This window comes from Stegostoma tigrinum, chromosome 16 (assembly GCF_030684315.1).
Source record: "Stegostoma tigrinum isolate sSteTig4 chromosome 16, sSteTig4.hap1, whole genome shotgun sequence".
Lineage (NCBI taxonomy): Eukaryota > Metazoa > Chordata > Chondrichthyes > Orectolobiformes > Stegostomatidae > Stegostoma > Stegostoma tigrinum.
Genome location: NC_081369.1, coordinates 67,570,186 through 67,593,873, shown reverse-complemented (window position 1 = coordinate 67,593,873; position 23,688 = coordinate 67,570,186). Strand labels below are relative to the sequence as shown.

Genomic DNA, 23,688 nt, shown 5'->3' with positions numbered 1-23,688 from the left:
TAGGGGTTAACGAGCCGGTGGTGGGTGGGGAAGGAGTACCTTTTCCTGGCAGTGGTTCCAGCTGAAGCGGATGATCTCCAGGCTGCCGTCTCCCCGCGCTAACGCCAGGCGCTCCCCGTGCCTAGACTGGGCCAGAGCCAGGATCCCACTCGGAACAAACTGGAAGAAGCGGACCCGATGGAGAAGGAACTCGCCCATTCCTGGGGAGAAAGGGGAGAGTCGGGAATCTTTCAGGTTTTATTTTTGAGGGTTTTCAAGGCCGGTATCCTCACGAGCCGCGTGCGCTCACCCCGACCCGGAAACACATGTTACAGCGGATGTAGCGTTAGGCAGACGTGTGGCGGGAAGATGGTTCAAATCGTAGTGCGCGCGGCCAGCAGGTAACGGCCACAATGGCACCCCGTCCGTCACCCCCCCCCCACACCCACCCCGTCCGTCACCCCCCCCCCACACCCACCCCGTCCGTCACCCCCCACCCCGTCCGTCACCCCCCCCCCCACACCCACCCCGTCCGTCACCCCCCCCCACACCCACCCCGTCCGTCACCCCCCACCCCGTCTGTCACCCCCCCCCGTCCGTCACCCCCCCCCCACACCCACCCCGTCCGTCACCCCCCACACCCACCCCGTCCGTCACACCCACCCCGTCCGTCACCCCCCACCCCGTCTGTCACCCCCCCCCGTCCGTCACCCCCCCCACACACCCACCCCGTCCGTCACCACCCCCCCACACCCACCCCGTCCGTCACCCCCCCCCCCACACCCACCCCGTCCGTCACCACCCCCCCACACCCACCCCGTCCGTCACCCCCCCCACACCCACCCCGTCCGTCACCCCCCCCCCCCACACCCACCCCGTCCGTCACCCCCCCCCCCACACCCACCCCGTCCGTCACCCCCCCCCCCACACCCACCCCGTCCGTCACCCCCCCCACCCCGTCCGTCACCCCCCCCCCACACCCACCCCGTCCGTCACCCCCCCCCACACCCACCCCGTCCGTCACCCCCCCCCACACCCACCCCGTCCGTCACCCCCCCCCACACCCACCCCACCCCCCCACACCCCCCCACACCCACCCCACCCCCCCACACCCCCCCACACCCACCCCCCCACACCCACCCCACCCCCCCACACCCACCCCCCCACACCCACCCCCCCACACCCACCCCGTCCGTCACCCCCATCCCATCCGTCACCCCCATCCCATCCGTCACCCCCATCCCATCCGTCACCCCCATCCCATCCCTGTCACACACGCCTTCACAACTCCCCATCACATGATCCCTCATCACACCCCCTCATACCAACCCCCAACCCCCCATCACACCCCTGTCACACCACACCGCCCATCACACCGCCCATCACACGTCCCTCCATCACACGTCCCTCCATCACACGTCCCTCCATCACACGTCCCTCCATCACACGTCCCTCCATCACACGTCCCTCCATCACACCCAGCTCCATCACACCCAGCTCCATCACACCCAGCTCCATCACACCCAGCTCCATCACACCCAGCTCCATCACACCCAGCTCCATCACACCCAGCTCCATCACACCCAGCTCCATCACACCCAGCTCCATCACACCCAGCTCCATCACACCCAGCTCCATCACACCCAGCTCCATCACACCCAGCTCCATCACACCCAGCTCCATCACACCCAGCTCCATCACACCCAGCTCCATCACACCCAGCTCCATCACACCCAGCTCCATCACACCCAGCTCCATCACACCCAGCTCCATCACACCCAGCTCCATCACACCCAGCTCCATCACACCCAGCTCCATCACACCCAGCTCCATCACACCCAGCTCCATCACACCCAGCTCCATCACACCCAGCTCCATCACACCCAGCTCCATCACACCCAGCTCCATCACACCCAGCTCCATCACACCCAGCTCCATCACACCCAGCTCCATCACACCCAGCTCCATCACACCCAGCTCCATCACACCCAGCTCCATCACACCCAGCTCCATCACACCCAGCTCCATCACACCCAGCTCCATCACACCCAGCTCCATCACACCCAGCTCCATCACACCCAGCTCCATCACACCCAGCTCCATCACACCCAGCTCCATCACACCCAGCTCCATCACACCCAGCTCCATCACACCCAGCTCCATCACACCCAGCTCCATCACACCCAGCTCCATCACACCCAGCTCCATCACACCCAGCTCCATCACACCCAGCTCCATCACACCCAGCTCCATCACACCCAGCTCCATCACACCCAGCTCCATCACACCCAGCTCCATCACACCCAGCTCCATCACACCCAGCTCCATCACACCCAGCTCCATCACACCCAGCTCCATCACACCCAGCTCCATCACACCCAGCTCCATCACACCCAGCTCCATCACACCCAGCTCCATCACACCCAGCTCCATCACACCCAGCTCCATCACACCCAGCTCCATCACACCCAGCTCCATCACACCCAGCTCCATCACACCCAGCTCCATCACACCCAGCTCCATCACACCCAGCTCCATCACACCCAGCTCCATCACACCCAGCTCCATCACACCCAGCTCCATCACACCCAGCTCCATCACACCCAGCTCCATCACACCCAGCTCCATCACACCCAGCTCCATCACACCCAGCTCCATCACACCCAGCTCCATCACACCCAGCTCCATCACACCCAGCTCCATCACACCCAGCTCCATCACACCCAGCTCCATCACACCCAGCTCCATCACACCCAGCTCCATCACACCCAGCTCCATCACACCCAGCTCCATCACACCCAGCTCCATCACACCCAGCTCCATCACACCCAGCTCCATCACACCCAGCTCCATCACACCCAGCTCCATCACACCCAGCTCCATCACACCCAGCTCCATCACACCCAGCTCCATCACACCCAGCTCCATCACACCCAGCTCCATCACACCCAGCTCCATCACACCCAGCTCCATCACACCCAGCTCCATCACACCCAGCTCCATCACACCCAGCTCCATCACACCCAGCTCCATCACACCCAGCTCCATCACACCCAGCTCCATCACACCCAGCTCCATCACACCCAGCTCCATCACACCCAGCTCCATCACACCCAGCTCCATCACACCCAGCTCCATCACACCCAGCTCCATCACACCCAGCTCCATCACACCCAGCTCCATCACACCCAGCTCCATCACACCCAGCTCCATCACACCCAGCTCCATCACACCCAGCTCCATCACACCCAGCTCCATCACACCCAGCTCCATCACACCCAGCTCCATCACACCCAGCTCCATCACACCCAGCTCCATCACACCCAGCTCCATCACACCCAGCTCCATCACACCCAGCTCCATCACACCCAGCTCCATCACACCCAGCTCCATCACACCCAGCTCCATCACACCCAGCTCCATCACACCCAGCTCCATCACACCCAGCTCCATCACACCCAGCTCCATCACACCCAGCTCCATCACACCCAGCTCCATCACACCCAGCTCCATCACACCCAGCTCCATCACACCCAGCTCCATCACACCCAGCTCCATCACACCCAGCTCCATCACACCCAGCTCCATCACACCCAGCTCCATCACACCCAGCTCCATCACACCCAGCTCCATCACACCCAGCTCCATCACACCCAGCTCCATCACACCCAGCTCCATCACACCCAGCTCCATCACACCCAGCTCCATCACACCCAGCTCCATCACACCCAGCTCCATCACACCCAGCTCCATCACACCCAGCTCCATCACACCCAGCTCCATCACACCCAGCTCCATCACACCCAGCTCCATCACACCCAGCTCCATCACACCCAGCTCCATCACACCCAGCTCCATCACACCCAGCTCCATCACACCCAGCTCCATCACACCCAGCTCCATCACACCCAGCTCCATCACACCCAGCTCCATCACACCCAGCTCCATCACACCCAGCTCCATCACACCCAGCTCCATCACACCCAGCTCCATCACACCCAGCTCCATCACACCCAGCTCCATCACACCCAGCTCCATCACACCCAGCTCCATCACACCCAGCTCCATCACACCCAGCTCCATCACACCCAGCTCCATCACACCCAGCTCCATCACACCCAGCTCCATCACACCCAGCTCCATCACACCCAGCTCCATCACACCCAGCTCCATCACACCCAGCTCCATCACACCCAGCTCCATCACACCCAGCTCCATCACACCCAGCTCCATCACACCCAGCTCCATCACACCCAGCTCCATCACACCCAGCTCCATCACACCCAGCTCCATCACACCCAGCTCCATCACACCCAGCTCCATCACACCCAGCTCCATCACACCCAGCTCCATCACACCCAGCTCCATCACACCCAGCTCCATCACACCCAGCTCCATCACACCCAGCTCCATCACACCCAGCTCCATCACACCCAGCTCCATCACACCCAGCTCCATCACACCCAGCTCCATCACACCCAGCTCCATCACACCCAGCTCCATCACACCCAGCTCCATCACACCCAGCTCCATCACACCCAGCTCCATCACACCCAGCTCCATCACACCCAGCTCCATCACACCCAGCTCCATCACACCCAGCTCCATCACACCCAGCTCCATCACACCCAGCTCCATCACACCCAGCTCCATCACACCCAGCTCCATCACACCCAGCTCCATCACACCCAGCTCCATCACACCCAGCTCCATCACACCCAGCTCCATCACACCCAGCTCCATCACACCCAGCTCCATCACACCCAGCTCCATCACACCCAGCTCCATCACACCCAGCTCCATCACACCCAGCTCCATCACACCCAGCTCCATCACACCCAGCTCCATCACACCCAGCTCCATCACACCCAGCTCCATCACACCCAGCTCCATCACACCCAGCTCCATCACACCCAGCTCCATCACACCCAGCTCCATCACACCCAGCTCCATCACACCCAGCTCCATCACACCCAGCTCCATCACACCCAGCTCCATCACACCCAGCTCCATCACACCCAGCTCCATCACACCCAGCTCCATCACACCCAGCTCCATCACACCCAGCTCCATCACACCCAGCTCCATCACACCCAGCTCCATCACACCCAGCTCCATCACACCCAGCTCCATCACACCCAGCTCCATCACACCCAGCTCCATCACACCCAGCTCCATCACACCCAGCTCCATCACACCCAGCTCCATCACACCCAGCTCCATCACACCCAGCTCCATCACACCCAGCTCCATCACACCCAGCTCCATCACACCCAGCTCCATCACACCCAGCTCCATCACACCCAGCTCCATCACACCCAGCTCCATCACACCCAGCTCCATCACACCCAGCTCCATCACACCCAGCTCCATCACACCCAGCTCCATCACACCCAGCTCCATCACACCCAGCTCCATCACACCCAGCTCCATCACACCCAGCTCCATCACACCCAGCTCCATCACACCCAGCTCCATCACACCCAGCTCCATCACACCCAGCTCCATCACACCCAGCTCCATCACACCCAGCTCCATCACACCCAGCTCCATCACACCCAGCTCCATCACACCCAGCTCCATCACACCCAGCTCCATCACACCCAGCTCCATCACACCCAGCTCCATCACACCCAGCTCCATCACACCCAGCTCCATCACACCCAGCTCCATCACACCCAGCTCCATCACACCCAGCTCCATCACACCCAGCTCCATCACACCCAGCTCCATCACACCCAGCTCCATCACACCCAGCTCCATCACACCCAGCTCCATCACACCCAGCTCCATCACACCCAGCTCCATCACACCCAGCTCCATCACACCCAGCTCCATCACACCCAGCTCCATCACACCCAGCTCCATCACACCCAGCTCCATCACACCCAGCTCCATCACACCCAGCTCCATCACACCCAGCTCCATCACACCCAGCTCCATCACACCCAGCTCCATCACACCCAGCTCCATCACACCCAGCTCCATCACACCCAGCTCCATCACACCCAGCTCCATCACACCCAGCTCCATCACACCCAGCTCCATCACACCCAGCTCCATCACACCCAGCTCCATCACACCCAGCTCCATCACACCCAGCTCCATCACACCCAGCTCCATCACACCCAGCTCCATCACACCCAGCTCCATCACACCCAGCTCCATCACACCCAGCTCCATCACACCCAGCTCCATCACACCCAGCTCCATCACACCCAGCTCCATCACACCCAGCTCCATCACACCCAGCTCCATCACACCCAGCTCCATCACACCCAGCTCCATCACACCCAGCTCCATCACACCCAGCTCCATCACACCCAGCTCCATCACACCCAGCTCCATCACACCCAGCTCCATCACACCCAGCTCCATCACACCCAGCTCCATCACACCCAGCTCCATCACACCCAGCTCCATCACACCCAGCTCCATCACACCCAGCTCCATCACACCCAGCTCCATCACACCCAGCTCCATCACACCCAGCTCCATCACACCCAGCTCCATCACACCCAGCTCCATCACACCCAGCTCCATCACACCCAGCTCCATCACACCCAGCTCCATCACACCCAGCTCCATCACACCCAGCTCCATCACACCCAGCTCCATCACACCCAGCTCCATCACACCCAGCTCCATCACACCCAGCTCCATCACACCCAGCTCCATCACACCCAGCTCCATCACACCCAGCTCCATCACACCCAGCTCCATCACACCCAGCTCCATCACACCCAGCTCCATCACACCCAGCTCCATCACACCCAGCTCCATCACACCCAGCTCCATCACACCCAGCTCCATCACACCCAGCTCCATCACACCCAGCTCCATCACACCCAGCTCCATCACACCCAGCTCCATCACACCCAGCTCCATCACACCCAGCTCCATCACACCCAGCTCCATCACACCCAGCTCCATCACACCCAGCTCCATCACACCCAGCTCCATCACACCCAGCTCCATCACACCCAGCTCCATCACACCCAGCTCCATCACACCCAGCTCCATCACACCCAGCTCCATCACACCCAGCTCCATCACACCCAGCTCCATCACACCCAGCTCCATCACACCCAGCTCCATCACACCCAGCTCCATCACACCCAGCTCCATCACACCCAGCTCCATCACACCCAGCTCCATCACACCCAGCTCCATCACACCCAGCTCCATCACACCCAGCTCCATCACACCCAGCTCCATCACACCCAGCTCCATCACACCCAGCTCCATCACACCCAGCTCCATCACACCCAGCTCCATCACACCCAGCTCCATCACACCCAGCTCCATCACACCCAGCTCCATCACACCCAGCTCCATCACACCCAGCTCCATCACACCCAGCTCCATCACACCCAGCTCCATCACACCCAGCTCCATCACACCCAGCTCCATCACACCCAGCTCCATCACACCCAGCTCCATCACACCCAGCTCCATCACACCCAGCTCCATCACACCCAGCTCCATCACACCCAGCTCCATCACACCCAGCTCCATCACACCCAGCTCCATCACACCCAGCTCCATCACACCCAGCTCCATCACACCCAGCTCCATCACACCCAGCTCCATCACACCCAGCTCCATCACACCCAGCTCCATCACACCCAGCTCCATCACACCCAGCTCCATCACACCCAGCTCCATCACACCCAGCTCCATCACACCCAGCTCCATCACACCCAGCTCCATCACACCCAGCTCCATCACACCCAGCTCCATCACACCCAGCTCCATCACACCCAGCTCCATCACACCCAGCTCCATCACACCCAGCTCCATCACACCCAGCTCCATCACACCCAGCTCCATCACACCCAGCTCCATCACACCCAGCTCCATCACACCCAGCTCCATCACACCCAGCTCCATCACACCCAGCTCCATCACACCCAGCTCCATCACACCCAGCTCCATCACACCCAGCTCCATCACACCCAGCTCCATCACACCCAGCTCCATCACACCCAGCTCCATCACACCCAGCTCCATCACACCCAGCTCCATCACACCCAGCTCCATCACACCCAGCTCCATCACACCCAGCTCCATCACACCCAGCTCCATCACACCCAGCTCCATCACACCCAGCTCCATCACACCCAGCTCCATCACACCCAGCTCCATCACACCCAGCTCCATCACACCCAGCTCCATCACACCCAGCTCCATCACACCCAGCTCCATCACACCCAGCTCCATCACACCCAGCTCCATCACACCCAGCTCCATCACACCCAGCTCCATCACACCCAGCTCCATCACACCCAGCTCCATCACACCCAGCTCCATCACACCCAGCTCCATCACACCCAGCTCCATCACACCCAGCTCCATCACACCCAGCTCCATCACACCCAGCTCCATCACACCCAGCTCCATCACACCCAGCTCCATCACACCCAGCTCCATCACACCCAGCTCCATCACACCCAGCTCCATCACACCCAGCTCCATCACACCCAGCTCCATCACACCCAGCTCCATCACACCCAGCTCCATCACACCCAGCTCCATCACACCCAGCTCCATCACACCCAGCTCCATCACACCCAGCTCCATCACACCCAGCTCCATCACACCCAGCTCCATCACACCCAGCTCCATCACACCCAGCTCCATCACACCCAGCTCCATCACACCCAGCTCCATCACACCCAGCTCCATCACACCCAGCTCCATCACACCCAGCTCCATCACACCCAGCTCCATCACACCCAGCTCCATCACACCCAGCTCCATCACACCCAGCTCCATCACACCCAGCTCCATCACACCCAGCTCCATCACACCCAGCTCCATCACACCCAGCTCCATCACACCCAGCTCCATCACACCCAGCTCCATCACACCCAGCTCCATCACACCCAGCTCCATCACACCCAGCTCCATCACACCCAGCTCCATCACACCCAGCTCCATCACACCCAGCTCCATCACACCCAGCTCCATCACACCCAGCTCCATCACACCCAGCTCCATCACACCCAGCTCCATCACACCCAGCTCCATCACACCCAGCTCCATCACACCCAGCTCCATCACACCCAGCTCCATCACACCCAGCTCCATCACACCCAGCTCCATCACACCCAGCTCCATCACACCCAGCTCCATCACACCCAGCTCCATCACACCCAGCTCCATCACACCCAGCTCCATCACACCCAGCTCCATCACACCCAGCTCCATCACACCCAGCTCCATCACACCCAGCTCCATCACACCCAGCTCCATCACACCCAGCTCCATCACACCCAGCTCCATCACACCCAGCTCCATCACACCCAGCTCCATCACACCCAGCTCCATCACACCCAGCTCCATCACACCCAGCTCCATCACACCCAGCTCCATCACACCCAGCTCCATCACACCCAGCTCCATCACACCCAGCTCCATCACACCCAGCTCCATCACACCCAGCTCCATCACACCCAGCTCCATCACACCCAGCTCCATCACACCCAGCTCCATCACACCCAGCTCCATCACACCCAGCTCCATCACACCCAGCTCCATCACACCCAGCTCCATCACACCCAGCTCCATCACACCCAGCTCCATCACACCCAGCTCCATCACACCCAGCTCCATCACACCCAGCTCCATCACACCCAGCTCCATCACACCCAGCTCCATCACACCCAGCTCCATCACACCCAGCTCCATCACACCCAGCTCCATCACACCCAGCTCCATCACACCCAGCTCCATCACACCCAGCTCCATCACACCCAGCTCCATCACACCCAGCTCCATCACACCCAGCTCCATCACACCCAGCTCCATCACACCCAGCTCCATCACACCCAGCTCCATCACACCCAGCTCCATCACACCCAGCTCCATCACACCCAGCTCCATCACACCCAGCTCCATCACACCCAGCTCCATCACACCCAGCTCCATCACACCCAGCTCCATCACACCCAGCTCCATCACACCCAGCTCCATCACACCCAGCTCCATCACACCCAGCTCCATCACACCCAGCTCCATCACACCCAGCTCCATCACACCCAGCTCCATCACACCCAGCTCCATCACACCCAGCTCCATCACACCCAGCTCCATCACACCCAGCTCCATCACACCCAGCTCCATCACACCCAGCTCCATCACACCCAGCTCCATCACACCCAGCTCCATCACACCCAGCTCCATCACACCCAGCTCCATCACACCCAGCTCCATCACACCCAGCTCCATCACACCCAGCTCCATCACACCCAGCTCCATCACACCCAGCTCCATCACACCCAGCTCCATCACACCCAGCTCCATCACACCCAGCTCCATCACACCCAGCTCCATCACACCCAGCTCCATCACACCCAGCTCCATCACACCCAGCTCCATCACACCCAGCTCCATCACACCCAGCTCCATCACACCCAGCTCCATCACACCCAGCTCCATCACACCCAGCTCCATCACACCCAGCTCCATCACACCCAGCTCCATCACACCCAGCTCCATCACACCCAGCTCCATCACACCCAGCTCCATCACACCCAGCTCCATCACACCCAGCTCCATCACACCCAGCTCCATCACACCCAGCTCCATCACACCCAGCTCCATCACACCCAGCTCCATCACACCCAGCTCCATCACACCCAGCTCCATCACACCCAGCTCCATCACACCCAGCTCCATCACACCCAGCTCCATCACACCCAGCTCCATCACACCCAGCTCCATCACACCCAGCTCCATCACACCCAGCTCCATCACACCCAGCTCCATCACACCCAGCTCCATCACACCCAGCTCCATCACACCCAGCTCCATCACACCCAGCTCCATCACACCCAGCTCCATCACACCCAGCTCCATCACACCCAGCTCCATCACACCCAGCTCCATCACACCCAGCTCCATCACACCCAGCTCCATCACACCCAGCTCCATCACACCCAGCTCCATCACACCCAGCTCCATCACACCCAGCTCCATCACACCCAGCTCCATCACACCCAGCTCCATCACACCCAGCTCCATCACACCCAGCTCCATCACACCCAGCTCCATCACACCCAGCTCCATCACACCCAGCTCCATCACACCCAGCTCCATCACACCCAGCTCCATCACACCCAGCTCCATCACACCCAGCTCCATCACACCCAGCTCCATCACACCCAGCTCCATCACACCCAGCTCCATCACACCCAGCTCCATCACACCCAGCTCCATCACACCCAGCTCCATCACACCCAGCTCCATCACACCCAGCTCCATCACACCCAGCTCCATCACACCCAGCTCCATCACACCCAGCTCCATCACACCCAGCTCCATCACACCCAGCTCCATCACACCCAGCTCCATCACACCCAGCTCCATCACACCCAGCTCCATCACACCCAGCTCCATCACACCCAGCTCCATCACACCCAGCTCCATCACACCCAGCTCCATCACACCCAGCTCCATCACACCCAGCTCCATCACACCCAGCTCCATCACACCCAGCTCCATCACACCCAGCTCCATCACACCCAGCTCCATCACACCCAGCTCCATCACACCCAGCTCCATCACACCCAGCTCCATCACACCCAGCTCCATCACACCCAGCTCCATCACACCCAGCTCCATCACACCCAGCTCCATCACACCCAGCTCCATCACACCCAGCTCCATCACACCCAGCTCCATCACACCCAGCTCCATCACACCCAGCTCCATCACACCCAGCTCCATCACACCCACCTCCATCACACCCAGCTCCATCACACCCACCTCCATCACACCCAGCTCCATCACACCCACCTCCATCACACCCACCTCCATCACACCCACCTCCATCACACCCACCTCCATCACACCCACCTCCATCACACCCACCTCCATCACACCCACCTCCATCACACCCACCTCCATCACACCCACCTCCATCACACCCACCTCCATCACACCCACCTCCATCACACCCACCTCCATCACACCCACCTCCATCACACCCACCTCCATCACACCCACCTCCATCACACCCACCTCCATCACACCCACCTCCATCACACCCAGCTCCATCACACCCAGCTCCATCACACCCACCTCCATCACACCCACCTCCATCACACCCACCTCCATCACACCCACCTCCATCACACCCCCCTCCATCACACCCCCCTCCATCACACCCCCCTCCATCACACCCCCCTCCATCACACCCCCCTCCATCACACCCCCCTCCATCACACCCCCCTCCATCACACCCCCCTCCATCACACCCCCCTCCATCACACGTCCCTCCATCACACGTCCCTCCATCACACGTCCCTCCATCACACGTCCCTCCATCACACGTCCCTCCATCACACGTCCCTCCATCACACGTCCCTCCATCACACGTCCCTCCATCACACGTCCCTCCATCACACCCAGCTCCATCACACCCAGCTCCATCTCACCCTCCCATCCCAACGCCCCATAATCCCCCCATCACCCTCCCAACATCCCATGCTCCCAACATCCCACCCCCACAACACCGCATACTCCCCCCACAACACCCCATACTACCGCCCCAACACACTCCACAACACCCATCCTACCCCCATCCCACCCCCATCACCCCCACAACACCCCAACCAACCCCCATGCCATCGCTTCCCATTCTCCCCAACACCCCATACTCCTCCCCCAGCCCACCACTAACACCGCATACACCCCCAATACCCCATAGTCCACCCCCCGCATCCTTCTCACACCCAGCCCCCATTCCCTCCATCACACACCTCCCATTCCTCCATCTTCCCCACCACCACCCTCCCATCACCCCCCCATCAATCCCTTCCCCTTCAATTTCCGTATTCCCTCCGCCTACTCCCCCAACACGCACACATAAGCCCCCAACTGCATCCGAGCAACCAAACGCCCTTTCCCTGTCTATTCCCCTAAACTTTTAAATTTGATTTAAAATTGTTACAAGTACCTAGGTACAGTGAAAGGTTTTGTTTTGTGTGTAGAACAGGCAGATCGTAGCATTTCCAAGTGCGTTAGGGTAATAAAACAGAGCAAGGAATACCATATTACAGCTGTAGAGAAGGTGCTCAAAGAGCGAGGCCAGCATTAAATTTAAAATTTGAGACACCCATACAGGGGCAGCACAGTGGTTCAGCGGTTAGCCTCACAGCACCAGGGACCCAGATTCGATCCAACCTCAGGCAAATGTCTTTGTGGAGTCTGCATGTATTTCCTCCCACAGTCCAAGAATGTGAAGTTTAGGTAGAATGGCAATACTAAATTGCCCGTAGTGTTAAGGGTGTATAAATTCGGTAGATTAGTCATAGGAATAGGGTAATGGGATGCTGTTTCGAGAGTTGGTGTGGACTTGTCAGGACAAATGGCCTGTTTCCACAGTGTGGGGATTGTATTAAAAGAAAGTTAGTAATGTTGGAGAAGAAGCTGTTCTTGAATCTGTTGGTATGTGTGTTTAAACTTTTGTATCATCTGCTTGATGGAAGAAGTTGGAGGAGATTATAACCAGAGTGGGACGGGCCTTTGATTATGTTGGCTGCTTACCTGAGGCAGCAAGAATATAGCTAGAGTCAATGGATGGAAGGTTGGCTTCTGCGATGGCCTGGGCTGTGTTTGCAACTCTGCGTAGTTTCTTATGGTCCTGGGCAGAGTAGTTGCCATTCCAAGCTGTGATGCATCCTGATAGAATGGTGCATCTATAAAAAGTGGTTAAGTTCTTTATAGACATGCTGAATTTCCTTAACATTCTGAGGAATTAGAGGTGTTGTAGTGCTTTCTTGACTGTAGCATCAACACAGGTGGATCAGGTTACATTGTTGTTGATCATCACTCCTAGTAACTTGGAGCTTCCAACCATCTCTATCTCAGCACCATTGATGTAGACAGGGGCATATCCTCCACCTTGCTTCCTGAAGTCAAAGACCAGCTCTTTTGTTTTGTTGACATTGAGAGAGAGAAATTGTTATCTTTACGCCACGCAAACAGCAGTGTATCTCTTCCCTGTATTCTGTCCCATTCTTCCTTGAGATCGAGCCTACAATGATGGTGTCATCAGCAGACTTGCAGATGGAGTTACAATGAAATTTGGCCATGCGGTCATGAGTGTGTAGGGAGCATAGTAAGGGGCTGAATAAGGAACCTTGCAGGGAACCAGTCTTGAGGATCATCTTGGAGGAGATGTTGATATCTGCTCTCACTGATTGTGGTCTGTGGGTCAGAAAGTCAAGGGTCCGGTTGCAGAGGGTGGAGCAGAGACTTAGCTCTCGGAGTTTGGAGATTCGTTTGGTTGGAATTATAGCGTTGAAGACAGAGTTGTAGTCAATAAATTGGAGACTGATGTAGGTATTCCTGTCTTTACAGATGTTGCAGGAGTGAGTGTAGGGGCAGGGAAATGGCATCTTCTGCGACCAGCTGCAATGGTAGGCAAATTGCAAAGGATCAAGGTGCATTGGGAAGCTGGAGTTGACATGAGCCATGACTGCACTCTCGAAGTACTTCATAATTATGGAGGTCAGGGCACACTGCATGAGTTTTCTTTGGTAATGGGATGATAGTGGTCGCCTTGAAGCAGTTAGGGACTTCAGATCTTTGTAAAGAGAGGCTAAAGATGTTAGGAAATATTCCTGCCAGCTGGTATGCACAGGATCTGAGTGCATGACTGAGGACTCCTTCTGGGGCAGTCGCTTTCTGTGGTTTCACTCTCAAGAAGGCTGATCTGACGTCAGTACCAAAGACTGAGGGAACAAGTGCATCCAAGGCTATCAGGACAGGTGACACCCGTTTCATTGACATTCTGTTTGAAACAAGTGTAAAATTCATTCAACTCAGCAAGAAGGGTATATTTTGTCCACTGTTCTGTTCTGCTTTGCTTTGTAGCCCATTACGTTACATAGGCCTTGTCACAAACAGCATGTGGTTAGTATATTGGGTCTCTAGCTTAGCCCAGTATTGCCACTCGACATCACTAATAGCCTTATGGAGATCGTATCTAAATTTCCTCTAAAGGTCAAGGTCATCTGACTTGAATACCACACACCTGGCCTTCAGTAGGCAATGCATGTCCCGGTCCATCCATGGTTTCCAGTTGGGGTACATTCGGATTAATTTCTTTGGCATGTAGTCTTCTACACACTTGCTAATGAAGTCTCTAATGGTAGTGGCATACTGGTTTAGGCTGGCTGCTGAGTATGGAACAGTCCACCAATTCTAAGCAGTCCCATGGATGCTCTTCAGCTACCTCAGGCCAGCATTGTATTACTTTCTATACTGTGTCTTCCCGTTTCAATTTCTGCTTGTAAGCCAAGAGGACGAGCACAGCGTTGTCATCTGATTTTCACAAAGGAGTCTTTCCTCCCTCCTTGCCTTATTCCTGCTCCCTCATTCAGCCCCTTTCCTATTTCCTTGTTCCTCTCCATTATTCCTCCCTGTCCCTCCCTCATTCTTACCACTCTGTCTTCTCTCCATCCCTCATTCTTCCCCCTCCCTTGTTCCTCCCCCTCCCTCGGTCCTCGGCCCTCCCCGTCCCTCATTCCTCCCCGTCCCTCATTCCTCCCCGTCCCTCATTCCTCCCCGTCCCTCATTCCTCCCCGTCCCTCATTCCTCCCCGTCCCTCATTCCTCCCCGTCCCTCATTCCTCCCCGTCCCTCATTCCTCCCCGTCCCTCATTCCTCCCCGTCCCTCATTCCTCCCCGTCCCTCATTCCTCCCCGTCCCTCATTCCTCCCCGTCCCTCATTCCTCCCCCTCCCTCATTCCTCCCCCTCCCTCATTCCTCCCCCTCCCTCATTCCTCCGCCTCCTTCGTCCCTCCCCCCCTCCCCCCCTCCTCCCCCCTCTCCCCCCTCTCCCCCCTCTCCCCCCTCTCCCCCCTCATTCCTATCATCCACCTTTCACTTAACCTCCAACCTCAGCCTCCCTTCCCCTCCTCTTACCCTCCAAACCAGCCCCTAAACCTTTAACCCTTTCTCACATTCACCAGCTCTCCTTCCTAACATACTCCAACTCCGACTCCCTCTCTGTCTCGGCTAACCCTAACCTTCCATGTTTCATATTTGTTTTCAGCCTTGGGGATGGTTCTGCTCCTGAGTGGCTGATGCTGGAGCTTCAGGGAGGAATCGAGTCCCGGGGCCACAGTGGCCTTGCTGGGAATCTGATGGGAGAACTGCACTTCAGCAAGGAGGTGAGAGCGGAGAACTAGACTCCCAAACCCGCCTCTCCAAAACTCCAACTTTCTATCACCCCCTCTGAGTCAAGATATGATACAGAGAATGCAGCAGGAAATGTGCCCCTGAAACCTGTGATAGACAATACTCTAGCATGTGCTATCAGATTTTTCAGGAGCACACTGAGGAAAGATGGTTCATTCAACTTTTCCATGACTCACTTGCACATTCGAGAAGTTACATTTATAGACATGCACTTTCACTGCAGAAAAAATGATTTTTAAATTTGTACAGGCATTGCACCTTTTCACTTGAACAGAGTTTTAGGGACAGTAATCACTGGTGCATTCCCAATCAGAATTGACCCCTTGAATTTAAACAAAAGCTTTGGGGGATGTGTTTCCTGGTCCATTCTCATTGGCCACACCTTGACCGGTCACAGGCCATTTGCCAACAATCAACACCCAGTAACTCCTGCAGTATAAATTGCCATTCCTTTTGAAATTTGACATTCTTGTGTTTCTCTCCTGGTGAGTGCAAGAAGAACAGCTTCAACAATCTCTTTTGATCAGTACTCAACTTGTGTACTATCTAGTGTTACAGACCAGACCAGACCAGACCAAACCAAACCAAACCCCTTCAAAATATATTAAGGAAATACCCTGGACCCTAACTTTTTATTCTATTATTAAAGGCAATTTAAGGTGCTGTGTTCCAGATATGATTCAATAAAACAAAACAGACTTTATTAACACAGTTAAAGTACAAATAAAATAAAACGGGAAAACTTTAACTCTGTTGAAATACTTTAACTAATATATTATTTAATAGCTAATCATCAACTGCTCCAAGAGAGCCATAATCCCATAAACACATCCTTAGCAAAGGCAAATTCAGCCCGGGGGAAGGAGCACTGAAAGAAACAATGCTGTACTGCTTAACTAGCAGTAAAGACTCTACAGCAGAGGGAAAGCTGTATCCATCCACTTCAAAAGCCAACTCCAAACCCCAAGTGAAAGCAAAACTAAGATCCTGGGTCTGCGTGAGCCTGACTCCACCCGCTCATGCTTCTTCTGTCTAATTTAAATAAAACTTGGAGTTCAAGGCTGTTTACCCACTGCTTCTGAAACAGACATTCCAGTGCCACTGTGGCAATACTTCTCTGCAGGAGAGACAGCTCCATCACCAAAAGGAATCAAATTCCATCTACCGTAATTTTCCCCACCCTTCAGTAGGTCCATACTGCTTTGTGACCAATGGATAGTATTGGCCAGATCCTGAATTGGACCAGTACAGCTCCGACCACACTGAAGAAGCTGACCACTATCCAGGACAAAGCAGCCCATTTAATAGTCACCCCCTCCATCAACTTCAACATTTGCTCCCTCCACCACTGATACACAGTAACAGGGGTGGATACCATCTGCAAGATGCACTGCAGCAACTCACTGAGACTTGTTAAACAGTGCCTTTTAAGTTCATGACCTCTACCCCGTAGGAGGACAAGGAGATGAAATCTATGGGAACATAAGTATCTGTAAGCTCCCCTTCAGGTCATGCACCATTGTGATTTGGAATTATATCATCATGCCCTCACTCATTGAGTCAAAGTCTTGGACCTGCCTTCCTAATCGCCTGCTCACCACGACTTTTTCAAAGGCAATTAGAAATTGAAACAAAGAAGTTAAGAGCAGGAGTAGGCCATTGGGCCCTTCAAGCATGCTTTGCCAGTCATTATGATCGTGGCTGATCGTCAAGCTTTATACTCTAATCCTGCCTTTCCCCCATATCCTTTGCTCCCTTTAGCCACATGACCTGTAACCACTTCTTGAAAACACATGTTTTGACTACAACTACTCTCTGTGGTAATAAATTCCACATGCTCACCACTCTCTGGGTGAAGAAATTTCTCCTCATCCCACTCCTAAAAGGTTTGCTGTAACCCCTGCTTCTGGTTGCCCCCACCATCAGGGACACCCTCCTGCATCTAATCTGTCTGGTCTTCTTAATACATTATAGGTTTCTATGGAATCCCCTCTCATTCTTCTAATCTTCAGTGAAAGCAGTTCTATTCTATTCAACCTCTCCTTGTACATCACTCCTGCCACCCCAGCAATCAATTTGGCAAATTATTACTGCACTCAGTCTATTGCAAGACTTCCTTCCTCAGATAAGGAGACCAAAACTGCTACAATGTTTAAGTATGACCTCACCAATGCTCTGTATAATTGAAGCAAGACATCCTTATTTCTTGTACCTAGCCAGGGCACCCATAGTCCTGTCAACAGATGCAAAAGAAAACTGCTCTGAGTGCTCAATTACTCTGTCCCTACTAAGTGTGTGTAGTTCAGTGCTGTACCTGACTATGTTTGGCAATTACCCAGAATGTTCCTGTTTGTTTGTTTCCATCTTTGCTATGGGGCTATATCTAACTGTACTTGATATTGAGAGTTAATAAAACTGTCTTACTATGGTATTTTCTGAATTGAGCAATTTCTGATACTTTTATTTTCCTCTTTTCCCATTCCCAGGGAGTCCCAATACTTATAGTCGGCCACCACATCCTTTATGGTAAAGTCATCCGCTTGGAAAGACCGTTTGTAGTGCTAGTGAAACAGACTGGTACAAGGGCAGGTGCTGAGAAACTGATGCAAACAGAAGCACCCGAACAAGAACTGAGTGAAGAAAGCAATTCATGTCACTATCTGGTCACCTCAATCATCAAGAAAAAGATCATTTTCAAAACCCGTCCAAAACCCATTATCACTAATGTACCTAAAAAGCTGTAGTCGCAGTATGTTCATTGATGATGTTTGCACTGGACAGACTCTTCCTCAGTAGCAGATCTTCATGTGATGAGGTCACTGAATACCGGATGCCAAGTGATGTTGCTCATGTTTGTGATGTTCTCAGAATTTTTGTGGCATGATGTTATGAGACTTTACCTCAAAATAGATCTGTGTTTAATGCAGATTCAATTGCAAATTTGTTAATATTTTTATTGTATATAAATAACAATTTCCTGTTTTAGTTTTACTTTCTCATTAGTAATATAGCAAACATTTTATTAATTTGCACCTTTGGGACCAGGAGTGTAGCAATTGATTGAATATTCTGGTTGATCAAGAGGTCCACATAATCAATGTAAAAACACTCACAAATAGAAATATAATGTGGGGGCTATACATATCCCTGTTCTATTTGATTTACAGCATGAATCACTTAGATAATAAATAAAACTAAGAAGCAGAGAGCCATCTCACTTGCATCCTTCCCATACTCAGATATTGTGGAGATTGTGATAATACAGTAAAGTTCTGCTATTGAAACTTAGGAAAAAAATCAAAGGAGACCTCGAGCTGTTAGTAATGGAGGTAGTAGGACCCAAAAGGAAGGTGCAAAAACTGGCATAGGGGCACTTTATCTGAATGCTCGGAGCATTCGAAATAAGGTGGATGAGTTGACGGTCCAAACCAAGGCAAATGGGTACGATTTAGTGGTCGTTACAGAGACATGGTTACAGGATGGCCATGACTGGGAGTGAAATATCCAGGGGTATCAAACTGTTCAGAAGGACAGACAAGGAAGGTCATGGAGGTGGTGTTGCTCTGATTTTTAAGGATGATATCAAGGCAGTAGTGAGAGATGATGTAGGTTCTATAGAACAAAACGTTGAATCCATTTGGATGGAAATCAGGAATACCAGGGAGAAGAAGTTACTGATATGTGTGGTCTATAGACTTCAAAATAATGACATTGTGGTGGGACGGGCAATAAACATAGAAATAGCTAATGAATGTAAAAATGGTACAGCAATTATCATGAGAGATTTTGATCAACGCATTGATTGGTCAAACCAGGTCAGTCATGGCAGCCTTGAGGAGGAGTCACAGAATGCATCCCCAATAATTTCCTTGAACAATATGTAATGGAGCCTACGAGGGAGCAAGCTAGCCTAGATCTAGTCCTGTGTAATGAGACAGAAATAATTAATGATCTCACAGTTAGGGATCTTCTCGGAAAGAGCGATCACAGTATGGTTGAATTTAAAATACAGATGGAGCGTTAGAAGGTTAAATCCCGTACCTATGTCTTGTGCTTAAACAAGGGAGACTATGAGGAAGGAGTTAGCTAAGATAGAATGGGAGCAAAAAACTTTATGGTGGGTCAATTGAGGAACAGTAGAAGACTTTCAAAACAATTTTTCACAGTGCCCAACAGAAGTAGATTCCAGTGATAAGGAAGAACTGTAGGAAAAGAGAAAGCCAGCCATGAATGTCTGAGGAAATAAAGGAAGGTATCAGATTGAAAAAGAACACATACAAAAAAGGTAAAAGTAATGGTAAACTAGTAGACTGGGAAATCTTTAAAGGCCAACATAAAGCCACAAAAATAGTTATAAAGAAAAGTAAGATAGATTATGAGAATAAACTAGTTCAGAATATAAAAACAGGCAGCAAAACTTTCTATAAATGTGTAAATCGTGAAAAAGTGGTGAAGGTAAACATTGGTCCTTTAGAGGATGAGAAGGCCAATTTAATAACTGGGAATGTGGAAATAGCTGAGACATTAAATAGTTATTTCGCGTGGGTCTTCACAGTGGAAGACACAAATAACATGCTGAAAACTAATGGCAAGAAGGCTATAGCAGGTGAGGACCTAGAAACTATCATTATCACTAAGGAGGCAGTGCTGGGCAATCTCATGGGACTAAAGGTAGACAAGTCTCCTGGCCCTAGTGAAATGCGTCCCAGAGTACTAAAAGAGGTGATGGGGGAAATAGCAAATGCACCAGTAATTATTTACCAAAATTCACTGGACTCTGGAGTGGTTCCCACAGTTTGGAAAACAGCCACTGTGACGCCACTGTTTAAAAAAGGAAGTAGACAAAAAGCAGGTAACTATCGGCCAGTGAGCTTAACTTCGGGAGTGGGGGGGAAAGTGCTTGAATCTATCATTGAGGAAGAAATAGCGAGACATCTGGATATAAATTGTCCCATTGGGAACACCCAGCATAGGTTCATGAAGGGTAGGTCATGTATAACTAATTTAATGGAATTCTTTGAGGACATTACTTGCATGGGGAACCTGTGGATGTGGTGTATCTGGATTTCCAGAAGGCATTTGACAAGGTGCCACACCAAAGATAGTTGCATAAGATAAAGTTGCACAGTATTACAGATAAAGTATTGGCATGGATAGAGGATTCGTTGACCAGTAGAAAGCAAAGAGTAGGGGTAAATAGGTGTTTTTCTGGTTGGCAGCCAGTGGCTAGTGGTGTGCCTCAGGGATCAGTGTTGGGACCGCAAGTGTTTACAATTTACATAGATGATTTGGAGTTGGGTCCTAAGTCTGGTGTATCAAAATTTGCAGATGACATTAAGGTGAGTGGTAGAGCAGTGTGCAGAAGACACTGAAAGTCTGCATAGGGATGTCGGTAGTCTAAGTGAGTGGGCAAAGGTCTGGCAGATGGAGTACAATAAGTTGATAAGTGTGAGGTCATCCATGTAGGAATAACAGCAAAATGGACTATGTTTTAAATGGTAAAAATTTGCAGCACGCTGCTGTGCAGAGGGACTTGGGTGTCCTTGTGCATGAATCGCTGAATGTGGGATTGCAGATGCAGCGGGTAATTAAAAAGGCAAATGGAATTTTGTCTGCCTTTGCTTGAGGGATAGAGTTTAGAAACAGGGAGGCTATGCTGCAGCTGTATAGGGTCCTGGTGAGGCCACACCTGGAGTACTGTGTGCAGTTTTGGTCTCCTTACTTGAGAAGAGATATACTAGCACTGGAGGGGGTACAGAGGAGCTTCATTCGGTTGATTCCAGAGTTGAGAGTGTTGGGTTATGACGAGAGACTGAGTAGACTGGGATTATACTCATTGGAATTCAGAAGAATGAGGGGAAATCTTATAGATACATATAAGATTATGAACGGAATAGATAAATGGAGGCAGGGAGGTTGTTTCTGCTAGCAGATGAAACTAGGACTGAGGGCATCGCCTCAAAATAAAGGGAAGCAGATGTATGACTGAGGTCAGGAGGAACTTCATCACCCAAAGGGTTGTGAATCTGAGGAATTCCCTGCCCAGTGAAGCGGTTTAAGCTACCACACTGAATGTTTTTAAGGCAAGGCTAGATAAATTTTTGAACAGTAAAGGAATTAAGGGTTATGGTGAGTGGGCGGGTAAGTGGAGATGAGTCTCAAAAAGATCAGCCGTGATCTTATTAAATGGCGGGGCAGGCTTTAGGGGCCGGATGGCCTACTCCTGCTCCTAGTTCATACGTTCTTATTTCGGGGATATAATTTTTGCCAGTTTATTGAGAGCGCCGGTTCATTAGGTGCTGTTTCAAACAAAGTTTCCAGTATATTCATAAGAAACCTGAAGCTTTTTGTTTTGTAATTTGAAGACCTGTAAGGAGAGGAAATATTTTTAAGGATATTCACTCATTCCAGCAATATAGAAATGAAAATATATAACCTGTGTTGCCTTACATCGTACACAATAGCATGAGCTTCACACTGTAAGCTGTGCTAGGTGGATCTGACATCATTGATGCTCATTTTCAAATGACTTCTTTTGCTGTTCGTGATGACTTGAAGTGATAGTGCATTGAATGCAGCAAACATTACGAGGATGTTTGCTCCAGAACAAACTGTGTCCTTGCCTAAGCTGTTTTCAGTATAGTTGCAATACTGGCATCTACCCAACAATATAGAATTTACAGCATGATCTCAGGTGACAATATAAAATAATATTTATGCTTTGTGATCTTCAAAAAAATTATCCTATGCCAGGGAGATGCTGATAATGTGGTAATGTCACTAAATTAGTAATCCAGAAGACCAAGCTAATGCTATGGAAAGTGATAATGGGAACTGCAGATGCTGGAGAATCCAAGATAACAAAGTGTGGAGCTGGATGAACACAGCAGGCCAAGAGGCATCTCAGGAGCACAAAAGCTGACGTTTCGGGCCTAGACCCTTCATCAGAGAGGGGGATGGGGAGAAGGAACTGGAATAAATAGGGAGAGAGAGGGAAGCGGACTGAAGATGGAGAGAAAACAAGATCGTAGAGAGGAGAGTATAGGTGAGGAGGTAGGGAGGGGATAGGTCAGTCCAGGGAAGATGGACAGGTCAAGGAGGCGGGATGAGGTGGTAGGTTGGAAATGGAGGTGCGGCTTGAGATGGGAGGAAGAAATGGGTGAGAGGAAGAACAGGTTAGGGAGGCAGAGGCAGGCTGGGCTGGTTTTGGGATGCAGTGGGGGGAGGGGACGAGCTGGGCTGGTTTTGTGATGCAGTGGGGGGAGGGGAAGAACTGGGCTGGTTTTGGGATGCAGTGGGGGAAGGGGAGATTTTGAAGCTTGTGAAGTCCACATTGATACCATTGGGTTGCAGGGTTCCCAAGCGGAATGTGAGTTGCTGTTCCTGCAACCTTCGGGTGGCATCATTGTGGCACTGCAGGAGGGCCATGATGGACATGTCGTCTGAGGAATGGGAAGGGGAGTTGAAATGGTTCGCGACTGGGAGGTGCAGTTGT

At 53.3% G+C, this 23,688-nt stretch overlaps 2 protein-coding genes across 2 annotated transcripts in view; one reads left to right on the top strand and one right to left on the bottom strand.

The window, feature by feature from the left end:
- utp4 (UTP4 small subunit processome component) overlaps positions 1-328 on the bottom strand; it is a 45,554-nt gene extending 45,226 nt beyond the window's left edge. The window contains exon 1 of the mRNA XM_059651825.1: positions 40-328. Within this exon, the coding sequence (XP_059507808.1) occupies positions 40-198 (159 nt within the window). The 5' untranslated portion in view covers positions 199-328. The remainder of the gene's footprint in view (positions 1-39) is intronic.
- chtf8 (CTF8, chromosome transmission fidelity factor 8 homolog (S. cerevisiae)) lies at positions 58-19,386 on the top strand. The gene is made up of 3 exons (XM_059651827.1): positions 58-380; positions 16,048-16,165; positions 18,680-19,386. The coding sequence occupies exons 1-3, from the start codon at positions 178-180 to the stop codon at positions 18,935-18,937; spliced, it is 579 nt and encodes a 192-aa protein (XP_059507810.1). The 5' UTR covers positions 58-177; the 3' UTR covers positions 18,938-19,386.
- The last annotated feature ends 4,302 nt before the right edge of the window (positions 19,387-23,688 follow it).

Excerpts from the sequence above, each read along its gene's own strand:
- chtf8 (XM_059651827.1), top strand. The coding sequence starts at position 178 with ATGGAGAAGGAACTCGCCCATTCCTGGGGAGAAAGGGGAGAGTCGGGA. Across the intron at positions 381-16,047 it reads GTAGTGCGCGCGGCCAGCAG|CCTTGGGGATGGTTCTGCTC; the intron begins GTAACGGCCACA and ends ATTTGTTTTCAG. Across the intron at positions 16,166-18,679 it reads AACTGCACTTCAGCAAGGAG|GGAGTCCCAATACTTATAGT; the intron begins GTGAGAGCGGAG and ends TCCCATTCCCAG.